At 37.6% G+C, this 18,487-nt stretch overlaps 1 protein-coding gene across 1 annotated transcript in view; it reads right to left on the minus strand.

Annotated features, from left to right (window-relative positions):
• The window catches only part of LOC309406182 (sodium channel protein type 1 subunit alpha), a gene marked incomplete at both ends in the record, with an annotated part of 67,922 nt that overhangs the window by 45,075 nt on the left and 4,360 nt on the right, over positions 1-18,487 (minus strand). The window contains 8 exons of the mRNA XM_082001265.1: positions 406-612; positions 768-909; positions 1,537-1,600; positions 7,130-7,402; positions 8,501-8,592; positions 9,110-9,238; positions 10,031-10,111; positions 15,511-15,665. Coding sequence (XP_081857391.1) covers positions 406-612; positions 768-909; positions 1,537-1,600; positions 7,130-7,402; positions 8,501-8,592; positions 9,110-9,238; positions 10,031-10,111; positions 15,511-15,665 — 1,143 coding nt within the window. The remainder of the gene's footprint in view (positions 1-405; positions 613-767; positions 910-1,536; positions 1,601-7,129; positions 7,403-8,500; positions 8,593-9,109; positions 9,239-10,030; positions 10,112-15,510; positions 15,666-18,487) is intronic.

The raw sequence follows: 18,487 nt of genomic DNA on the forward strand, positions 1-18,487 counted from the left end.
CTAGTCCAAACGCCATGGATCTTAACACTTTCCATAGGATATCCTCTCCCTAGTTTTTTTCTAATTTTTATTACTCAGCTGACTCAAGATATGTGTTGGTCATAGCCTTCTTCCATCTTTCATGAGTAGTTTTTAGATAGAGAAGTCTAACAGATTGTATTAATGACACTATACAAAAAAACCCATAATGAATAATGTATACCTAGTTTTGAATATTCTTTCTTGATTATGGCTGGATCGTTCACAGTACAATGTCTTTAGTGCAGAATAGAAAATCTCTGAGCTATCTCTGTTGTTGAAAGCCCAACAGGGTGTTTTATAACTCCAAATTCCGAAAGGAGAGGGTGAACATCTCTAGTAAAATTACTTCCATACACTTCTGCATTACTACACCATGAATTATACCTGAGCTGCTTCTTGTTGCTTCTTCAGTTGTTCCAGCATCTGTTGAAATTCTGCTTCTTTCTGTTCTGCTTCTTCCATTGTTGCTTGATTCTGTTCTTCATAGGCCATGGCAACCACAGCCAGGATCAAGTTGATCAGGTAGAAAGAACCCAGGAAAATCACCAGAACAAAAAATATCATGTATGTTTTCCCAGCAGCACGCAGTGTCTGGAAATAAGAATACATTTATAAGCAAGAATAGGTTAATAAAAGTTCTGTTTTTCACATTGTTAAAATTAAGATAACATAAGAAAATTGATTTTAGGCCTCTTGCATTATTGGTACAAACATATTTTGTCTATTTTGCATTAAAAAATTCTCACCAATTGATAGAGGTTTTCCCAGAAGTCTTGAGTCATCAAGCGAAACAGTGACAGGAAAGCCCAGCTGAATGTGTCAAAGCTTGTGTAGCCATAATTGGGGTTTCTACCAGCTTTCACACATGTGTATCCTTCTGGGCACTGCCTGCAAAGACAAACTGGGTGTTACCTGTTACCTCAAAATATGGTTATTTTGAGATTATCACCTGGAATGTCCAGGATAAGATTAGGATTAAAAAATGTTTTTTTTCATTAGTTAATAAGACTGGAAATAATAACAGTCATGATTTTTAATAGAAAATTATTTTAAAGGACTCTAGAAAAATTAAGCAGGAAAGGCACATAAAAATTAGTGTCAAAAATTTAATCTAAGTTTCTAAAACATAATATCCCAAATAATTTCTTTAATTATTAATGTTGTAACATTAATGTCAATGTCAGTGTTTTGTAATGTCTGAGTCTGTTAGTACTCATATTACAGCTGGAACTGCAAAATAACATGCGTTTTCCAGCTGTTATGTCTGTTACTTCTCATCCAGGCAGGAGCTACACTGATACCAAATTACTGACTCACTCATGCAAAGACTAAGCTCATGTAACCAATCTGCTGAGCTCTGACCAGGAACCCAAATCCTCAGTCCAGTGTAAAATCCTAGTATTTCTTATGTGAAAGAAAGTGGTCATTCAAAATATAGCCCCCCTCCAACTGCACATCTAAAAACATGGATCTAATCTGTACACAGTGCAATAACATGATGAAGTTTGGTCTTACCCAGCATCAGAACTATTTCCACAAAGCAGAGCATCGTTTTGCCCTTCCAGAAAATAAAAATGACCTGTTTAGAAAAGAATTTTTTAAAAATTATAGAATTCTGAATATGCAATTTTCTTATAGGTCTATAAAATAAATAGTCCTGCTCTAAAAGTGTTAAGGTGATTTCAGATGCAATTTTAAACAAGCAATATTATTTTTTCAGAAGGTCCATCATTTTAGAGTAAATGACAATATTAATTGCAGTAAGTGCTATCACTCACAGCACTTACTGTAAAAATGACAAAATGTACTAAAAATCCTATCAAATGCTGCTGGATGTAGATGAAATGTACAATTCTCCCTTCAGTCTGATCACTGAACTAAATCACAGTTTGTGAAATTATATTGTGCAGTTATGTATTATAATAATTAAATTCTATCTGAGAAAATATACTGATAATTTATTTCCAAATTTCTGATCAGTATTGGCAAGGGTTCCCGTTTGTCACTTAAAAACACTTATGACAGTTATCTAATATGCGAGTGCTGAAAAAAACACCCAGCTGCCACTGGCTTTAACTTGTTATGGATGCACGTACACTGCAATTAGCCTGTTGATTGATAAGAAGGCCCTGGTATACATCTAAATTTAACTTGGAAAGAATTACTGCAACAGTCACCAACTTGTGTAGGTAGGATTTTAGGAGTATATGATGAAATTATTGATTACCTTAGGAAAGAGAAATTGGGTAAATTCAACCAAATCACCCTGTAGCCAGCCACTCCATAATCTGTATAGTAATCCTGTACTTAAATGACATTTTAGATGGCTTAAACAACAAAGACATTGAGCTGTCTATTCTTAGAAGAATAAAGAGATGATGTGCAAAACGTTGTGCTTCCTAAGATTCACTTTAACCATATCCCTAAGGGTTTTACTTTTTCCCCTCAAAGCAGACACCTACAGTTGCTAAGCTCTCGATTTTGGAAGAATTATCACAGGAGGATCTTCCTCCTGTAGTAAGAATCTCCCGTTTGGTCACAGACTTAAGGACATATTTTACACAGGGTCAGACCATGTAGCCCAGTATCCCATTTCTGACAGAGACCAAAAGTGTTGCCTCAGGATGTCTGTAAGAACAGGGCAGGGACATGCTGATACGCCCCTAAGCACCTCCCCAGCTTCCAATACTTCTGAAGCACAGCAGCTCTGGAGTTAAGGTTGTACCTTTTTTGCTTCCTGAGAAGATTTAAATCCCCCATTGGATTTCTCTTCCATTGAAATGGACTGAGATTCCCTGAGAATGATCTCATTTGAAATGCTACCAGCATGGCTGAGTTTAAACTTGACTGCGGCTGTGTTGGCTGTGCTGCCCAAGCCAGGGTTACTACAGAAGCTAAGGAATTCTGAGTCCAAGAAAGTGTCACAAGGTGTCACAGCTCAGGACATTGACAAGAGGGACACGGTACCCTGGCCAGCTGCATCTCTCCATCCTGTGAGCGAAATTCACTATTTGGAAAAGTTAGGTTTTAAGCTGTATGTAGACCTTGTTCTGACACTCTGTGAAGGACTCAATTTCAGTATCTAATGATACAGCTACATCTTACAGCTTACAATCTTCTGTACTCTGCAAAGTGCACAACCCTATGTGCAGCTGCTGTCATTCTGGGCTGGTATGCATTGCAGAACTGCACTGTGCTGAAACACAGCTGTAAATAGTAAAGTTACCTGACATGATGCTGACCACAGCTGACACCTGTGAGGCAAATCTTATTCTGCATTATGTCAGCTAATCATGATTAAAACATGCTGTAATATAGCAGCTGGCTGGGAAGAATGGAAACCTGTCTTTATATAGTTTACATGGAGCAGTCAGTTGTGATCAGTACTGCATCAGTTGAGCTGAAATGTTAAGACAGGGTCTGTGTTCAAGTTCTGTGGTTCAGACAAGATGTGGTCTGTAAGCATGCGGTACTTGCCAGCTCCACAGGAAATAATAGCCACCCAGTCTTTCTCTGACTGCACTGATACAACTGTGGCACATGCTCAAAATATTATCACAATAGGAAAATTTTTATACCAACACAAGCTGAGCATTATAAGCATGTCCCCATAACTAGATGCAACACTCTGGATTGTATGTTACCAAAGTAATGTTAAAAGTCCCTCACTACATCAAAGATATATGTTGGCTTCCCTTTATTTGATTGAGAAATGGGAAAAAATCCCTGGTAAGTGAGCACTTCAAGGAAATTTACAGTTGTTTGGGTAAACCTAGGGTAATGACTGAGAATAATTGTTATTTCACAAAATAAATTGTTAGGTGTTATTTCCCAGCAATAACTGCTTATGCCAAGCTTGCCAAGATAAACTTAAACTTATCTAGCATTAAGTTTATCAGTTTTGCTATCTTGGAGAAAGAAAAAAGAAAGAAAAGAGTGCCTGATTCACTAATGCCAGGAGTGCTTACATAAACTTTCTTTAAACGGTATTTCCAAAAATGAGCTCAGTGAGAAAATTAGGGCTTATGTGCCTTTTTTGCATAGTATACACAACTACCGGCATAAAAACTTTTATAATTCCTACAAAAGACAGTGCCATTGCACTGCTCTGAGCTCCAGGTAAGTCCCTTCTTATTGCCCTGTGATGCAGCTGGTTTAAGAACCATTTCTGTATTCTGCCTGCCTACCTGCAAAAAGAGAGCAGGAAGCTGTGAGAAAATAAATTTTCTCTTTGAAACTGCTGGTAAGCAAGGACAAGCTTATTAACTTCATAATAAGACTCACAATTTATTATAAATTTCATAATACATATGAAATCCTGTGTAAAGGTTCAAGTAGCCATTCAATAAAGTACTTTCTGTAACTAACTCAATTCAGCTTTGCTTTTCTGGGGTCTTCCGGTCTTCTGTAAATCAAATTATATCAGAGCTTGAGTTTATAGATTCTTTGTTAAAAAGTGAGGAAAGTTTGACCTTGAGGTCTAGGTCTTCATTAGGAGACTGAGCTTAGGCTTTGTTATATGCCGTGGCATGGGATCTCCATGAATTCACATATCCAAGTAAAGTTAAATTTCACAAAAAAAATGCATCTTGATTTAAGGAATTAAGATGGAAATCCATCATAGTCATTGATCAGCTGTGTGATCAGTTAGAAGTTGTCTTCTATTAGAAATTTGTCTGTCTTTGACTTGCAGCTATTGAACCTGTTATATCTTTGCCTGCTAGATCAAAGATATGTCTATGATGAAATTTCTGTTCCCCGTGAGGTTTTTCTCAACTGTGATCAAATCACCCCCTAAACCTTCTCTTTGATATGCTAAGTAGGTTGAGCCCCTGGTCTATCTTGGTATAAAGCATGTTTTCCAAGCCTTTAATCATTCTGCTCTTTTCTGAACATCCTGCAAATTTTCAACATTCTATCTAAATTGAACTGGATATAGTATTCCAGTAGCAAATGCAGTAGTGCTAAATACAGGGGTAATTCTGCCTTCCTGGTCAATAATTTATTTATGTGAACAGGATACTATTTAGCTTTTTGGCTGCAGAATTTTAGCCTTAATTTGTCAGTCTCCTGGCTGCTCCACAGTGCCTTAGGTGCCTTAGCCTCTCTATTGCTAAGGGCTTTCCAACTGCATTTCTACATCCTGCCCCTCAGTTGCAACTCTGCAATCTTTCACGTAAGCTGCTGTGGCAGTATTTTCCAGAGCCTCTGTGGCACTATTTTTCCTTTGTTCTCATGCTGTTTTTCATGTTGCTTTTATTCTCATGACATTACACCTGCAAACACATTATTGTTGCAGCAGGTACTCATGGGAAGCAATTGTCTCTCGTGTGAGATTCATCCCTCTTTTTCCCCCTTTTTCCTACTTCTTGCTTGTAGCTTTTGGTTTATATTAGGTGACCTAATAACATGCATGTATGAACTTAAAAATCAACCAGTCATGTAGCACCCTCCCTAATCAAAGTGCATTCCAATTAGTGCTAATAGCACTGTAAGCAGGAATAACCTGTAGGGAGTTTGAGGAGATGCTAATGAAAAATACACAGTCGCTATGAGAAAAGTATTATGGAGTGATCACTGCTGCACTGGAAAGGATACCCAGGGGAGAAGACCTCACCTGGGGACCCAACCACTTCTCTTCACAGCTGGCTACTGTGGTCAGTTTTCCCTTTCCTTTCTCTCTCTGCCCTTTATTTTTCTCAAAAAGTAACTTTCACTGTTAGAGATGATGTGTTCCATCAGCTACAGTTTTTATGCATGTGAACCTGTCTCAACATGAATTGTGCAGCATTGATTTTTAGGATAGGGAGCTTAGGTTTGCAACCTCACACTTAACTGTACTGAAATGCATTTCTTTATCTATTCTCAGTTTGCCAGACTCCTCTGTAACAGCAAAACTTGTTGGAAAATCATACTTTGGGAAACTATCAACATGGAAAGATGCATCAAAACAATTTCTGAAGAGGTTTGTCTGAGATTGCTGCTATTCAAGGTTTTAACTAATCTAGATGATGGAAGAACACTTATCAAATTTGCAAATGATACTGATCTGATAAGGATGGTGGTGAGTTTGAGGAAACAATTACAATTTTAAAGATCCAGGACAGTTGGAGAAATGGTCTGAAAAAATAGGGTGCTGTTCAGGCTAGAATAATGAACCATGCAAATACAAAGTGGGAACTCAATGAGGTACATTTCTCTGAAAGACTCAGGAGGCATACAGACCACAAGCTAAACAGGATTTAATGATTTTACAATTGTAAACAACAGCAAGACCTAGCCTAGGATATATAAAACAGAAGTATAAGTTACTGGGCTACCACATAATCCTTATTCTCTGCTTAGTATGCCTCATGTGGAGGAGAAATGCCTAGATGTATTTTGAATGCACATTGGGAAGAATGTTTACAAACAAGAAAAGATCCAGATGAGAGATCAAGATCTAGAAAATAAATTGTAGGAGAAAAAGATTAATGATCTGGATTGCTTAGCATACAAGACAACTGAAAGAGGAGAGAACAAGGCATGGCAACATAAGAATAATCTCTAAATACCTCAGAGACAGTGATTAATGATAGAAAATAATTTGGTTTTGATGCCTGTGGTGAAGTTGATAAGACCAATGAGCTTACATTGCAGCAGGAAGATTTGTTAGACCTCAAAAAAAACCTTTCAAATAATGATAGTGAAGCACAAGAATGGATAGATGGTGAATACTGAGGACTCCATCACTAGAGTCCTCACTGAATGTCAGAATTCTCTGACATCTGTTGGAAATGACACAGCAGTCTGTTGCTGATCTTGCTTTGGATATGGCAATGGAAAAAGTTTAAGACTATTAAGTAATTTTAAGAACTCCTTTGGGTCTCTTTCTGTCTCAAGGAAGAAGTGGATTTGGCAGAGGGAGCTCAGAAAAAGAGCTGCATCAAATAGAGAGACCATGTTCCATGCTCCCTTTTCCATGCTGGCCTTTGAAGCAGATCTATGAGAGAAAGAGAAAACACTTCCTCTTCATCTTACCTAAATGTATCATCCCTTCCCCTCCTTATTTCTAAGAACTGGGTCAGCCACAAACCACTTCAACAAGAATTATCTTGACAATACTTACTTTCATCTTCAATGTATCCCTTCCAGTCAAATGGAGTCACTGTTGAATTAACCAATGTACCATTTTCACCTATGGTGGTGTTTAGCTGGGAAGTAATGTTTGCTTCCAGAGTAAAATTTTCTGGAGGCCACTGCAGGCATTTATTCCTCAAGTTGCCCATGAACAGCTGCAGCCCTATTAGTGCAAATACACTCAGACAAAACACAGTCAGGATCATAACATCCGAGAGCTTCTTCACAGACTGAATTAGGGCTCCCACAATAGTCTTCAAGCCTGAAAATGTAAAGGAATTTTTATTCTGATGTTCAAAACATTTTTAAAGCATAAAAATGACAGTGTCTCCCAGTAAAGTTACAGATTTCATGCAGAAGCCCAAATAAATGATTGTAATGTCTGTGAAATAACATTTTTGTGAAGAGCTTTTTCACTTGTGAAAATGAATAAATAGCTGAAATTTATGTTCATTTGAAACTGTGAATGGGATGAGTTGCATATATTTCAAAACACTTGTTTTAATGCTAAAACAAGTGAATATTTTTATTCATGCTGTACATGAATCTCACATAAAAGTCTTCTTTCTTTTTTATTTGTCAATACCTCTTGCCCCAAACCTTTGCTACTATCAGTTTTATAACATACTAGATTTAGAAGATAATAGTAAAAAGCCTGTTCAACAATAAATAAAAAATTAATGCTATAAAACTGGAGATGGTTTGGAAAATTGTAGAATTTTAAGATAATAAATCCCCCATGCAATGCCCATGCTATTCTTTATTATCTTACTCCCTCATCTTCTTACTAAGTCAACATTTTGAACAGTTCCATTTTTTAGACTCAAATATTCACAACAAATACCACACAACATCATGTAGGTAAGATACACATGGGTAAGAAAACTTCAGGGTTACTGATACTCGTTGAATGTGGAGAAGAAAGCTTGACATCATACGATGCAAACCACACGCTGTGTACTGCAATGTCTCATGCAACGATGTTAAACTCAAAGGCTGATTTCAAAAGGAAAGAGCTCATGTTAAAAAGCAATGAATCAGAGATTTCAGTGAATTCTAATATCTTCCGATTCCTGCTTTTTTGTGGAAAGAAATAAGACTTATGTTTAAAAAAGATTAACTCCATTTCTGTGAATTAAAGTCAGCCTCAGTGTTTAACCTAGCTCTCACCTGGAATGACTGATATTGTTTTCAAAGCTCGGAGAACTCTGAATGTTCTCAACGCTGAGACATTGCCCAGGTCCACAAACTCTGTCACATATCTGTAATAGGGGAGTTCACACACAAACACAATGACAGGATAAAAAGGAACAGTTGGGAGGTACAAGGGGCCTAACACCTTACACCAGTTACTTCTTACCTGGGATTACAGAAATAGTTTTCAAAGCTCTCAATACTCTGAAAGTTCGAAGAGCTGAAACATTGCCTAGGTTTACAAATTCTGTTACATACCTGTAGGATTAAATCACAGTTATTCAGAATTTAGGCAAAGTTTATGCTACTTACTTGGGTCTTTCATCAAGACCACTTTGGCGTTTTTAGCAAAAAGTTAAATAGCAACAGTCAGAGGTTTACCTTTCACTGCAGTTTGCCTTGCATTAATATGCTTTCAGAGCCTTCAGTTAAATTAAATATCTCTGAAGTGAATCGCAGTGATTTAACTTTGAAAGCCTAAAATAATCTAGACTAGATTGGTAAATTTGGAGAATGAAGTCAAAGGGATGCTCCTTTTCTGCTCAGAGGAAAAAATGCAGGACATGAAATTAGCCTCTCTAATACTAGCTGTACTAATGGCTTCTGCAGTATTTATGTTTACATCAGAATATGCATATTAGAATGTGAAAATTGTTTTAGACAAAAGTAAATCCATACAAGAATTTCCATGTAATTAAATTGGTATGTATCGATACTAATTTCATGCCCTTTTTGCCCTTTACTTTCAAAGAAAAAACAAAAAACAAAAACTTACGCAAAGGTAATGACAGTGAAATCAAGCCAGTTCCACGGATCTCGAAGAAAAGTAAAATCTTCTAAGCAAAAGCCCCTTGCAATGATTTTTATGAGTGACTCAAATGTGTAAATTCCGGTGAATGTATACCTGGAAAATATAGGAAAATGTAATCAAAATAAGTAGCAACATTTTATATTGGTATCCTGATAGAAACCTTATGATCAAGTGAAAGACTTTTTTCTTTCAAAACTGGAAAAGAAATGCAGTAAATAAGCAATTTCTTCTAAAATGCATTATATTCATCACATGTACTTATGTATTTACATGCATTCGTTGTAACATGCTGTTGAAGTGCAGCAGTCCTGATCTTGTACATAAATCAAAATAAATAAATCTATCAAATAAATGACATCTGTTACAATTTTATTGGTGACACTCAGTTTAAAAGTATGCAACATTAGATCTGTTGCTGTTAACCAAGAATGTTGTGAGCAGAAGTTACTGGATACTGTCTGAATCGCTAACATCTAAAACATCTATCATTAACTCTAAAAAGGCAAGAATGCAAGCATGCCCTGAATTCTTACTTTAGGAATACTTTGGTTTATATGCTGTCCTTAACTGACATGTACAAATAAATGGCTATAGTTCTGCTATTAAAGCAGAGGTGTAAAGGAGGAGTAAAAATATTGGGTAGATGCTAAACCATGAAGATGAGAAAAAGCTAGTGGAATCTCAGTAGAATACTATCTGTGAACAACTTTCATTTTTTCTACCCAATCATTCTACTAGAAGGAGATATAAATAATTATTCAACATTTCTATATAGTTTTGAGAGGAAATAATAGCAGTGTCTCATGATAGTTCTTGCCAGCATACTGGCATGCTGACTGCTAGAGGAATGGTGAAAGATATCTTTAAGTAACATATGCAACTTACTCTACATTCTTTGTCCAGTCCGGAGGGTTACTCATGGTCATAAATACACAGTTGGTCAAAATAGTGCACATGATAAGCATGCTGAATAATGTAGATATAGTTAAGGAAAACACAATAGTAATTCGTACAATATCACATCAGCCATGTATCTTAAGTACAGTAAAATATTGCCACTTACACAAATCTTTCAGACTTTGGTAAACATTGCACGTATATTTTGCTTAACCTGGCAGTGTAGCACATTAAACTTTAATACTAGTCTTGATTTACTGATGTTCTCTTGTTTTGTCTTCAGCTGGTACTGAAAGGTGAAGGAGATGGCTCTCACATGCCTGGGATGTAACATGAACTGAGTAACAGCCAAAACTGAAATAACTTGCAGAAGAATACTGTTTTACTTTAAGTACCCCACATGACTGAATAAGCATTAGTCTTCCACTTCTACAGTTTTGGTACTAAACTCAACAGCTGGCATATGCAAGGTAAAAAAAGTTTATCGTGTTTACCATGAGTCAGAGCTGTAGAGAAAGAACACACCACCCCAGCACCCAGCACAGCCACTCTGTCAAAAACACGGAACAAAACACAGAATACTGTTTTTAATTGCTGAATTGACTGTATTCCGTTTTTCCCTATCACTGTCTTAGCAGTATGTGCTTCAGCCAGTGAAACAGAAATCCACAGAGAGCTCACAGATTAAGGTGAATAATTTTCCAGTATTATTTTTGGGCTCCCTCAAAACACATTAGCAGCAAAAGAAGCATCTCTTGTTCTACCAATACTATCATTTGAAAATGTTTCAATAGTAGCTTGTGGTCAACTGCTTGAAAAGCATGGAAAACTGGTGAAGATTAGAATGAAAGTTAATTTTTATTTAGAGTTCCATCAAGGAACAATTAGGTATTCTGGGACTATGAAACCCACACTAGCAGCTCAAAGTGGCTTGTGGTAGAGAGGTGAGACAGTCTAGTGGGGCTTTATTACAGTCTATGGGGCATCATCCAATGGAATGTTCTTGGTTTACAAGATCACTGGCCCTACAACCAGTGCAGTCCTTCCCTTTTTGTGGCAATAAAGTAAACTTGATTATTCAAACATTTGGAAATACTGAAGTAACCAAACTAGACCAATACCTGACTCAAAATGGCCACATGATGGCAGCAAAAAATAAGAACTGCTGCACCTTTATGCCAAATGGTTAACTCTGATTTTTCCTCTAGCCATCTCTCTAAATGATGTGTTCCTTAAAAATAGTTGCAGCAACATAACTGGCAAAGAAGCTAGCTTAAACTGAAGAAAGCCATTTAAAACTTGTATGTTAGAGCTCAGGGTTTTAATTTCTTGTTTGTTTGTTTGGTTGGGGTTTTTTTGTAAATCAAGTAGATAGCATTTTGTTGTCTGGAGTATACTTTTCTGCCATGGACAAAAACCCTAACCCTTCACTCTAGGTGAAGGATGAATAGGAGAAGTAACATCTCAGCCCAAACATTGAAGAAAATTGGTGCTAACATTAAGACCGTTGCTTACAGCTGCTGAAAAATTCAAACTTGAGCATATCTTTTCAAGTAAACATTCAAATCACAGGGAAGGATTTAGCTGCCTAATTCCCATAGATAGGTGGGTGACCTTTGTCTAAATGCCTAACCAAGCAGTGAATATTGTAATAGCTTTCATTAAGTGACTTAACTCATTTTGAAGATCATGTTGTCATACAAGCTCTGTACAGTAAAAATTGTTGTTCAGTGGCTTACAATAAATAATTAGAATGCCTTACAATGCTTGTCCACAGACAGCTCAAAAGAGTCTGACTTAATGTAATTGTGAAATTCCTTTAAATAAAGAGAATCCATTTTGGTAAATGAAAATCCTGGAGATGCAGCTTCAGTAGTCTCATAAAACAGTTAAAGAAGTTAAACGTCCCCTTAGTAGAACTGAGGTTTTATCTCTATGCAGTGTATTATGTGTTTACAGCTAGGTGTGATTCATAACAAAAGCCACATGTAGATCCTTGCACATTGCTCGTTCTGTATAACTGGCCACATCTGTAAGCTGTATGGTCAAAGTGCTGTTCACTCCCAAAGGGAGCAGATGCTCAGTAAGGGTTAATATACTTTGAAATTGAAACTCTGGACATGCTTTCCCTTATGGGGATCTCAAACATAACTGACACATTCAATGTCTGTGCCTCTCTTCTTTCTCCTCTGTCCTGGTTTCCGCTGGGATGGAGTTAATTTTCTTCCTGATAGCTGGCATAGTGCTGTGTTTTGGATTTGGGATGAAAATAATGTTAATAACATACTGACGTGTTAAGTTCTTGCTAAGCAGTCAAGAACCATTCAGCTTCTCATGCTGGCCTGCCAACAAGAAGGCTGGGGGTGCATGGGAAGCTGGGAGGGGACACAGCCAGGACAGCTGACCCCAACTAGCCAAAGGGATATTCCATACCATACGACATCATGCTCAGTATATAAACTGGGGGAGTTGGACAGGGAGAGCCGTTGCTTGGGAACTGGCTGGACATTGATCAGCGGGTGGTGAGCAATTGCATTGTGCATCACGTATTTTGTATATCTTATTATTATTATTATTACTACTACTATTATTATTTTTCCTTCCTTTTCTGTCCTGTTAAACTGTCTTTACCTCAACCTATGAATTCTACTTTTTTTTTCCCCCCCAATTCTTTCCCCCATCCCACTGGGGCAGAGAGGGCAGTGAGCAAATGGCTGTGTGGTGTTTAGCTGCCTGCCAGGTTAAGCCACAACGTCCTCTCACATTTTGAGTGTTTGATTTACAACCTCATAATTACTTTAATTTACTATTTTACGTTCTGTAATAATTCAACTATACACATAGGTAAACAAGTCTGCTATATGATGACTTCTTCATGGAAATGTACTGTCTTTATCATGCTCTTCCCCTACAGGCAAGTAGTAAGGTTAGCAGCACTATACAGCCTCAAGCTAATCAATTGTTGGAGCAGCTAAAGTCTCTTATCACCTGTGTGGACTTGGTGGAAGATGAAGACTGGAAAAAACAAACATTGCCAACTGGTTTCACAGATACCTGCTGGCAGTCAGGCCACACTGAGTGACATTGTAACTTCAGCTTCCAAAGGCTGGCATAGGGGTACTTAGCAGGTACCACATTTTCTCTAGAGCATCTTCCTGTTCCTTTCTAACACTCTGTGCATTCTGCAGCTCCAGCTGCTGCCACTTCCCTTCTTCTGTCTGCTCAACCCCCCACCTATTCTCACCTTTTCATCCTTTCCTATTAATTGCTGAAGTCTGGCCATCTCCCATCATTCTGTGTTGCCCCCTCAGTTCCACATTCTACCTTAACTCGAGTCAGGCAGGCAAAAGGAAAAAAAAAAAAAAAGGCAGAGTAGCAGGAGGTGAGTCAGCAGAGCATGAGAAGGATAAATTCATGCTGTTACCAGTTCCTGTATCTGGTACTACAATAGGTACCAGCAGTGAGGAAGAATAATTGCAGGGAAAAGCTCTGACCACTGGGAAGAGACACACACACTGTTTCTTTGCAGGGGGAGCAACATCTGACCATGTGTCTGGGCACATGTGATCAGAGCACCCTATACAGAGGTTCAGAGAATTTGAAGGACGTACAGATGAAGGTTTTCCAACCAATGTGCCAATTTCACAATTTTCCAACCAATGTGCTCCACACACATCTTTCATATTGTTAAAGGTACAGTTCTGTTACAAAGGCCAAAATCCCAAACACCTACCTCAAAATGTGAGACCAGTACAGCTTATTGATAAAAGTAAGAATATCATTAAAAATAATGAGCAACATTGACCCCTAACCTTTTTCTTATAGGTGGCTCACCTTGTATAAGCAGCTGAAATCTAAACTGTATTATGGAACATATTACATGGGTTTTAGTTAAACACATTCATTTTTGCAGTGTTTGTACTTCATTGAATTAAAAAAAAAAAGAACCTATGCATCTATTCTTATATTTAAGATTAAAAAACCCCAAAGAAAACCAAAACTACATCTGTATCTAAGAATAGCCCATCCCATACTTCAGTGGTTGGAAATGAAATCAGCCCATATAGTGAAAGGAAAACTCCTCCTATAATAGAGCTAAATTACATGGTCACACAACCAGTTAATAGATAGAAGGAAAAATATTGGAATTGCATATTTTTTATTAGACTTGTTTTTGTTCTGACTGCCAAGACCAGCTGGATACTCTTTGAACACAATTAGGAGGAACTTCAAACCAAAACCAAACTTAGTAATCCGTACGCCAGTAAAAAACCCACAACTAGCACAGATGCAGGGTTGGAAGGTATTGTAAATCAGAGTCTATAACTTGAACGGATGAGCAATCATTAGAGGCTTCAATCTGACAGTGTTTGGCTGCATTTTCTCACCGTCACCACCTCCACCACCATGACTGTAGGTCTCTGTCAGGTGCCTTAGCTACCGTTCCCAACTACTCCCTGGCTCCTCTCCAGGCACCTCCCCCCCTTCTCTTACTGCTTTAACTTCCAGGGACCTCAGAGGAAAAAGTCTTCTGAGTCAGCAGCAATCAATCAGCCTTGTTTTTTCCTCTTTCCAAAGACCTAGAAGATTCCACCAGCGGTCTCTAATAATGCTTCTGTCTTTGACTAACCGTTCAATGTTAAAAGTCATACTGTCACACTGAAGTTTTCATCTGGTGACTACTTTTCCCAGTCCTGGGATCTTGAAAGAAAAGTGCACCAAAACCTCACCCGCTAGAAATTCCCATCTACCTGTTAGAACATGAGGCAGCAATCCCACACACCAGTCTAAAACTTTAACATGCACTATCCCAACAGTTATGGTCCCCCAATCTGCCCACCATCTGCACATACAGATGCTTTGCAAACCACCTGCAGGACTGCTGCCTATGCTTTCTGGCAATGTATTAAATTTGGCAGAGGCTTATGGTGCAACTAGGCAGGTTATCGAATGTGAGATTCAGTATGCATGAACCAGGCTTCCAGGCACACTGCTGCAAAGGACTATAAAGCTGGTCTTGAGGATGGCCTCAGAAGGACCTGTAAAAGGACCACTGCTCCTGAGCAGCTGCCTATCTGCCTAATTGCTTGCAAAACTGAGAGCTCTTCTGGAATTTATGAGCACAAACTGTGTGGGTTTTTTTTAAAATTATGTAATTATTTTATTAATAGGCTTCATAGCACAAAAAAAGAATCGGGGATGCAAAAAAATTCAACGTTAAAATTAATCAGAAAAATCTTTTCTGAAAAATTAAGACAGATTCTTAAATCCATCTGTAGATTTGTACAGGAGAAGTATTCAAATTCAACAGAACACCTACAATCTATCTATATGATATATACATATTTCCTAGTATTTATAAAATGTTACTATAAGTCTTCCACTGTAAAATAAAAATAAAATTAACAGCCTACAAAAACCTTTAATTACAATGAAATAGAAAGAGTTTTGGGTTTTCTTAATTTCACTGTGTAATATTTTGAACCACTATTGAAAAAGGATATGAATGTACCAAAATTTTGATAGCTATTTTTCTAAGAGGATTGAAGGGAGTTAAAATGTACAGGGCAGAGGTGGCACTGAATCGGAAGATTGCCTTCCCTTTATTCAATACTATAAAGGTCTGAAAAAGAGAAAGAAAAAACATTTTATAAGTGTGTATTCACTGTAGAAGCTCATTTAAAAACTGTTCCTAGTGACAATCAACAAAATTGTAGCTTTTTGAATAGCTAATACACAAAAACCATGACTCACTTTTGAAATAAAACTTATTTCCAATACTTACCTGATGTACCTGACATATGAAAATATAATTTTAAATATGGAACATTAAATTCATTGATGTTTTTATAATACTTCTTCATTGAACATCCTTGGTAGAGTAATATGATACATTTACATGATGTGTTTCTTGTAAAAAATTGTGCAGAAATTATTAACTAAAATTATAGTTGTATTTATGTTTTCCCATAGGAAACTCTCCCTTCCTGTTTGAAATACCATAAGCAGGGAAAACTTACCTGTGGATGTTAATGTGTTAGTAAGAGAAATCCTTATAGAAACTGACTTAATAGACTACCCATTTGTTCATGTTTGATTCTAGGCTGTTTCTTGGTCTTTGTGCTAAGGAGAGAGGGAAATAGCAGCAACACATATAGCCATGATTAGGTAGATCTCTGAGGACTGTGGGCATCTCAATACACCTTACTAGAGGAGATATATCCCAGATTACTCCCCTGCAGGGTTGTGGTTTGCAGGTTTGAAACAAGGTGAAGGCTTGTCTATTTTTCTCAAATAAATCCATGCGCCAAATACAAACGATACAAGAGCAAACCCTACAAACATTGATTTGCTTCCACTGTAGGCCATCATGGCTGGAACAGCATTAACACTACAGCACAGGAAATATAGACTGTCAAGTTTCTTTCTGGCACTAAGGTGCTCTTCAACTGCAAGATCAATCAAAAACACTGCAGAAGGAAGGCTCAGTAAAACTCAGAAGAAAGCTGCATGCAGGGGAAGGGATGATGCAAGGATTACAGCCTAAATTCAAACTGAATTAAAGGTATTGAAGAATCTGCTCAAGAAAAATGTCCAAATTTGCTTTTTTTTTGTTTTGGGAGAGTTGTTTATTTCATAAATAAGCTATGATAAAGCCTCCTTGTTTTCCATTACATTGCTGATGAAGTGAGCTGGAAACGAGAATGCCAGTGGAAGTGTGGGAAAGGGAATGTTGGTCTCTTTTGGTGTCTTTGCCATCGAGCATCACTTCAAGACTGTAAGCAAGTGCACTATGAGGCTATTTCCGGGAAGGCTGGCAGACAGAGAAAATATGCCAAAGAGGTTCAAGAAGGACAATTCTTCAGTCTGCTTAGATTTGGGAAGCTTATTATCTATGGACCATGAAGTACAGATACAAATCTCTAGGAGCATCCAGGAGGTGGAGATGGAGTTGAAGGTTTCTACGAGTCTGTGACAGATACCAAGTACTGAAGGCAGTAGTGAAGCTGGGACTAAGCCCTGAGGAAAAGCTGTTCCAGTCCCAAATCACTTGGTGGCTTTTCCCCTGAGCTGTCTCTATCCATCATAGCTCTACACAGCATGCCTTCCTATACAGACCAAACCCCTTAAGACACATTAATAGTGAGACTTTATATTATCTTGAGTACAAACTCAAGATGTATAGGAATGGTATAAGATATGTATTTGACTTGCCCACTTCTGCACAGAAATGGAGAAACTGCATATGAAACCAAGGACAGTAGGATAAAGCCTGATCTAATGTTTCCAAATTACACTTCCAGTTATGGATTATAGATAACAACGACCTTCAAAGCATAACTGCAAATGACCTGACCTCATATTAAGCTTTCATTTTAAATACTGAAGCAACAAGCAGATGAATGATTTTTTGGCACAATGCTTTAAAGCTTCACACCCCAAGGGGGAAGGTGAGTTTCCCCTCCCAGATCTGTCCCTGGCCCCCAGGACTCACAGCTCAGAAGCCTCCAGCTTGCCCTCTCAGCTTTTGTAGCTATGAGGTAGTTGACAAAATTCATCAAAAATCACACTCCCTACTAATTTTGTATCTAAGACTACACCACCTACATTTAGTCAACCTACATTTTTAAAAAAATCTTTGAACACAAGCATATTGAACATACATCTCTTTTCTAACCTGCCTTATGGAAAATAACAGCATGCTGGCACAGCTCCAGTTTCAGTTGGAAGCTGCTGCTATTTTAGCTGTTCTACTTTCTGCTGCCCTGCATAAGCAGAACCAACAAGATGTAAACTCCCTACCTCAGTTTTAATTTTTCACTCAAAGCATCTTCATGACTGGAGCCTTCAGAATGACTCTGTTGGTCCTCTGACTTCTAGCCTTAAACAAGAACTAAAATTAAATCTTTTCTCTGATAAGAATTTTCATTAAAAAATACAGATAATACCTATTATACAATCCCTGTGTAAGCTTCCCTTCCTGGTAAGCCTGCTGTATCTCACACCAGTCTTAACCCATATGCAAGCCAATGTGTAGGCAGTGTGGATGAACACAAAGTATTGTACCCAAAGCTGTCAGGACAAAGTAGACATAAACTGAGAAAAGCTAAGTAAATTTTAAACAAATTATAGAATTAATATTTGTATATGAAGGATTATGTGTACTTTTGAGGGCTTAGGTTTTATAAAGTCCTTTAATCATTTTATAAAGGCAGGAAACCTGCTCACACTCAAATATTCAAGTGTGAATACAAATTCAAAGAAATTCCTAAAGAGAAGTGCCTGATTTGCCACTTTTACATCTGTAAACATGGATTCTAGTTTTGTGACTTCTGACATATTTGATATAAACCCAGAAACTGCCTTCTTATGTGGGCAAAGAAGGAAGACAAATATTTTGAAAAGAGGCAGCTAAGAGGGAAGAAGAGGTCACACTGAACAAAG

The sequence above is a fragment of the Phaethon aethereus genome, assembly GCF_964289735.1.
Source record: "Phaethon aethereus genome assembly, chromosome: 6".
NCBI classification, from domain to species: Eukaryota; Metazoa; Chordata; class Aves; order Phaethontiformes; family Phaethontidae; genus Phaethon; species Phaethon aethereus.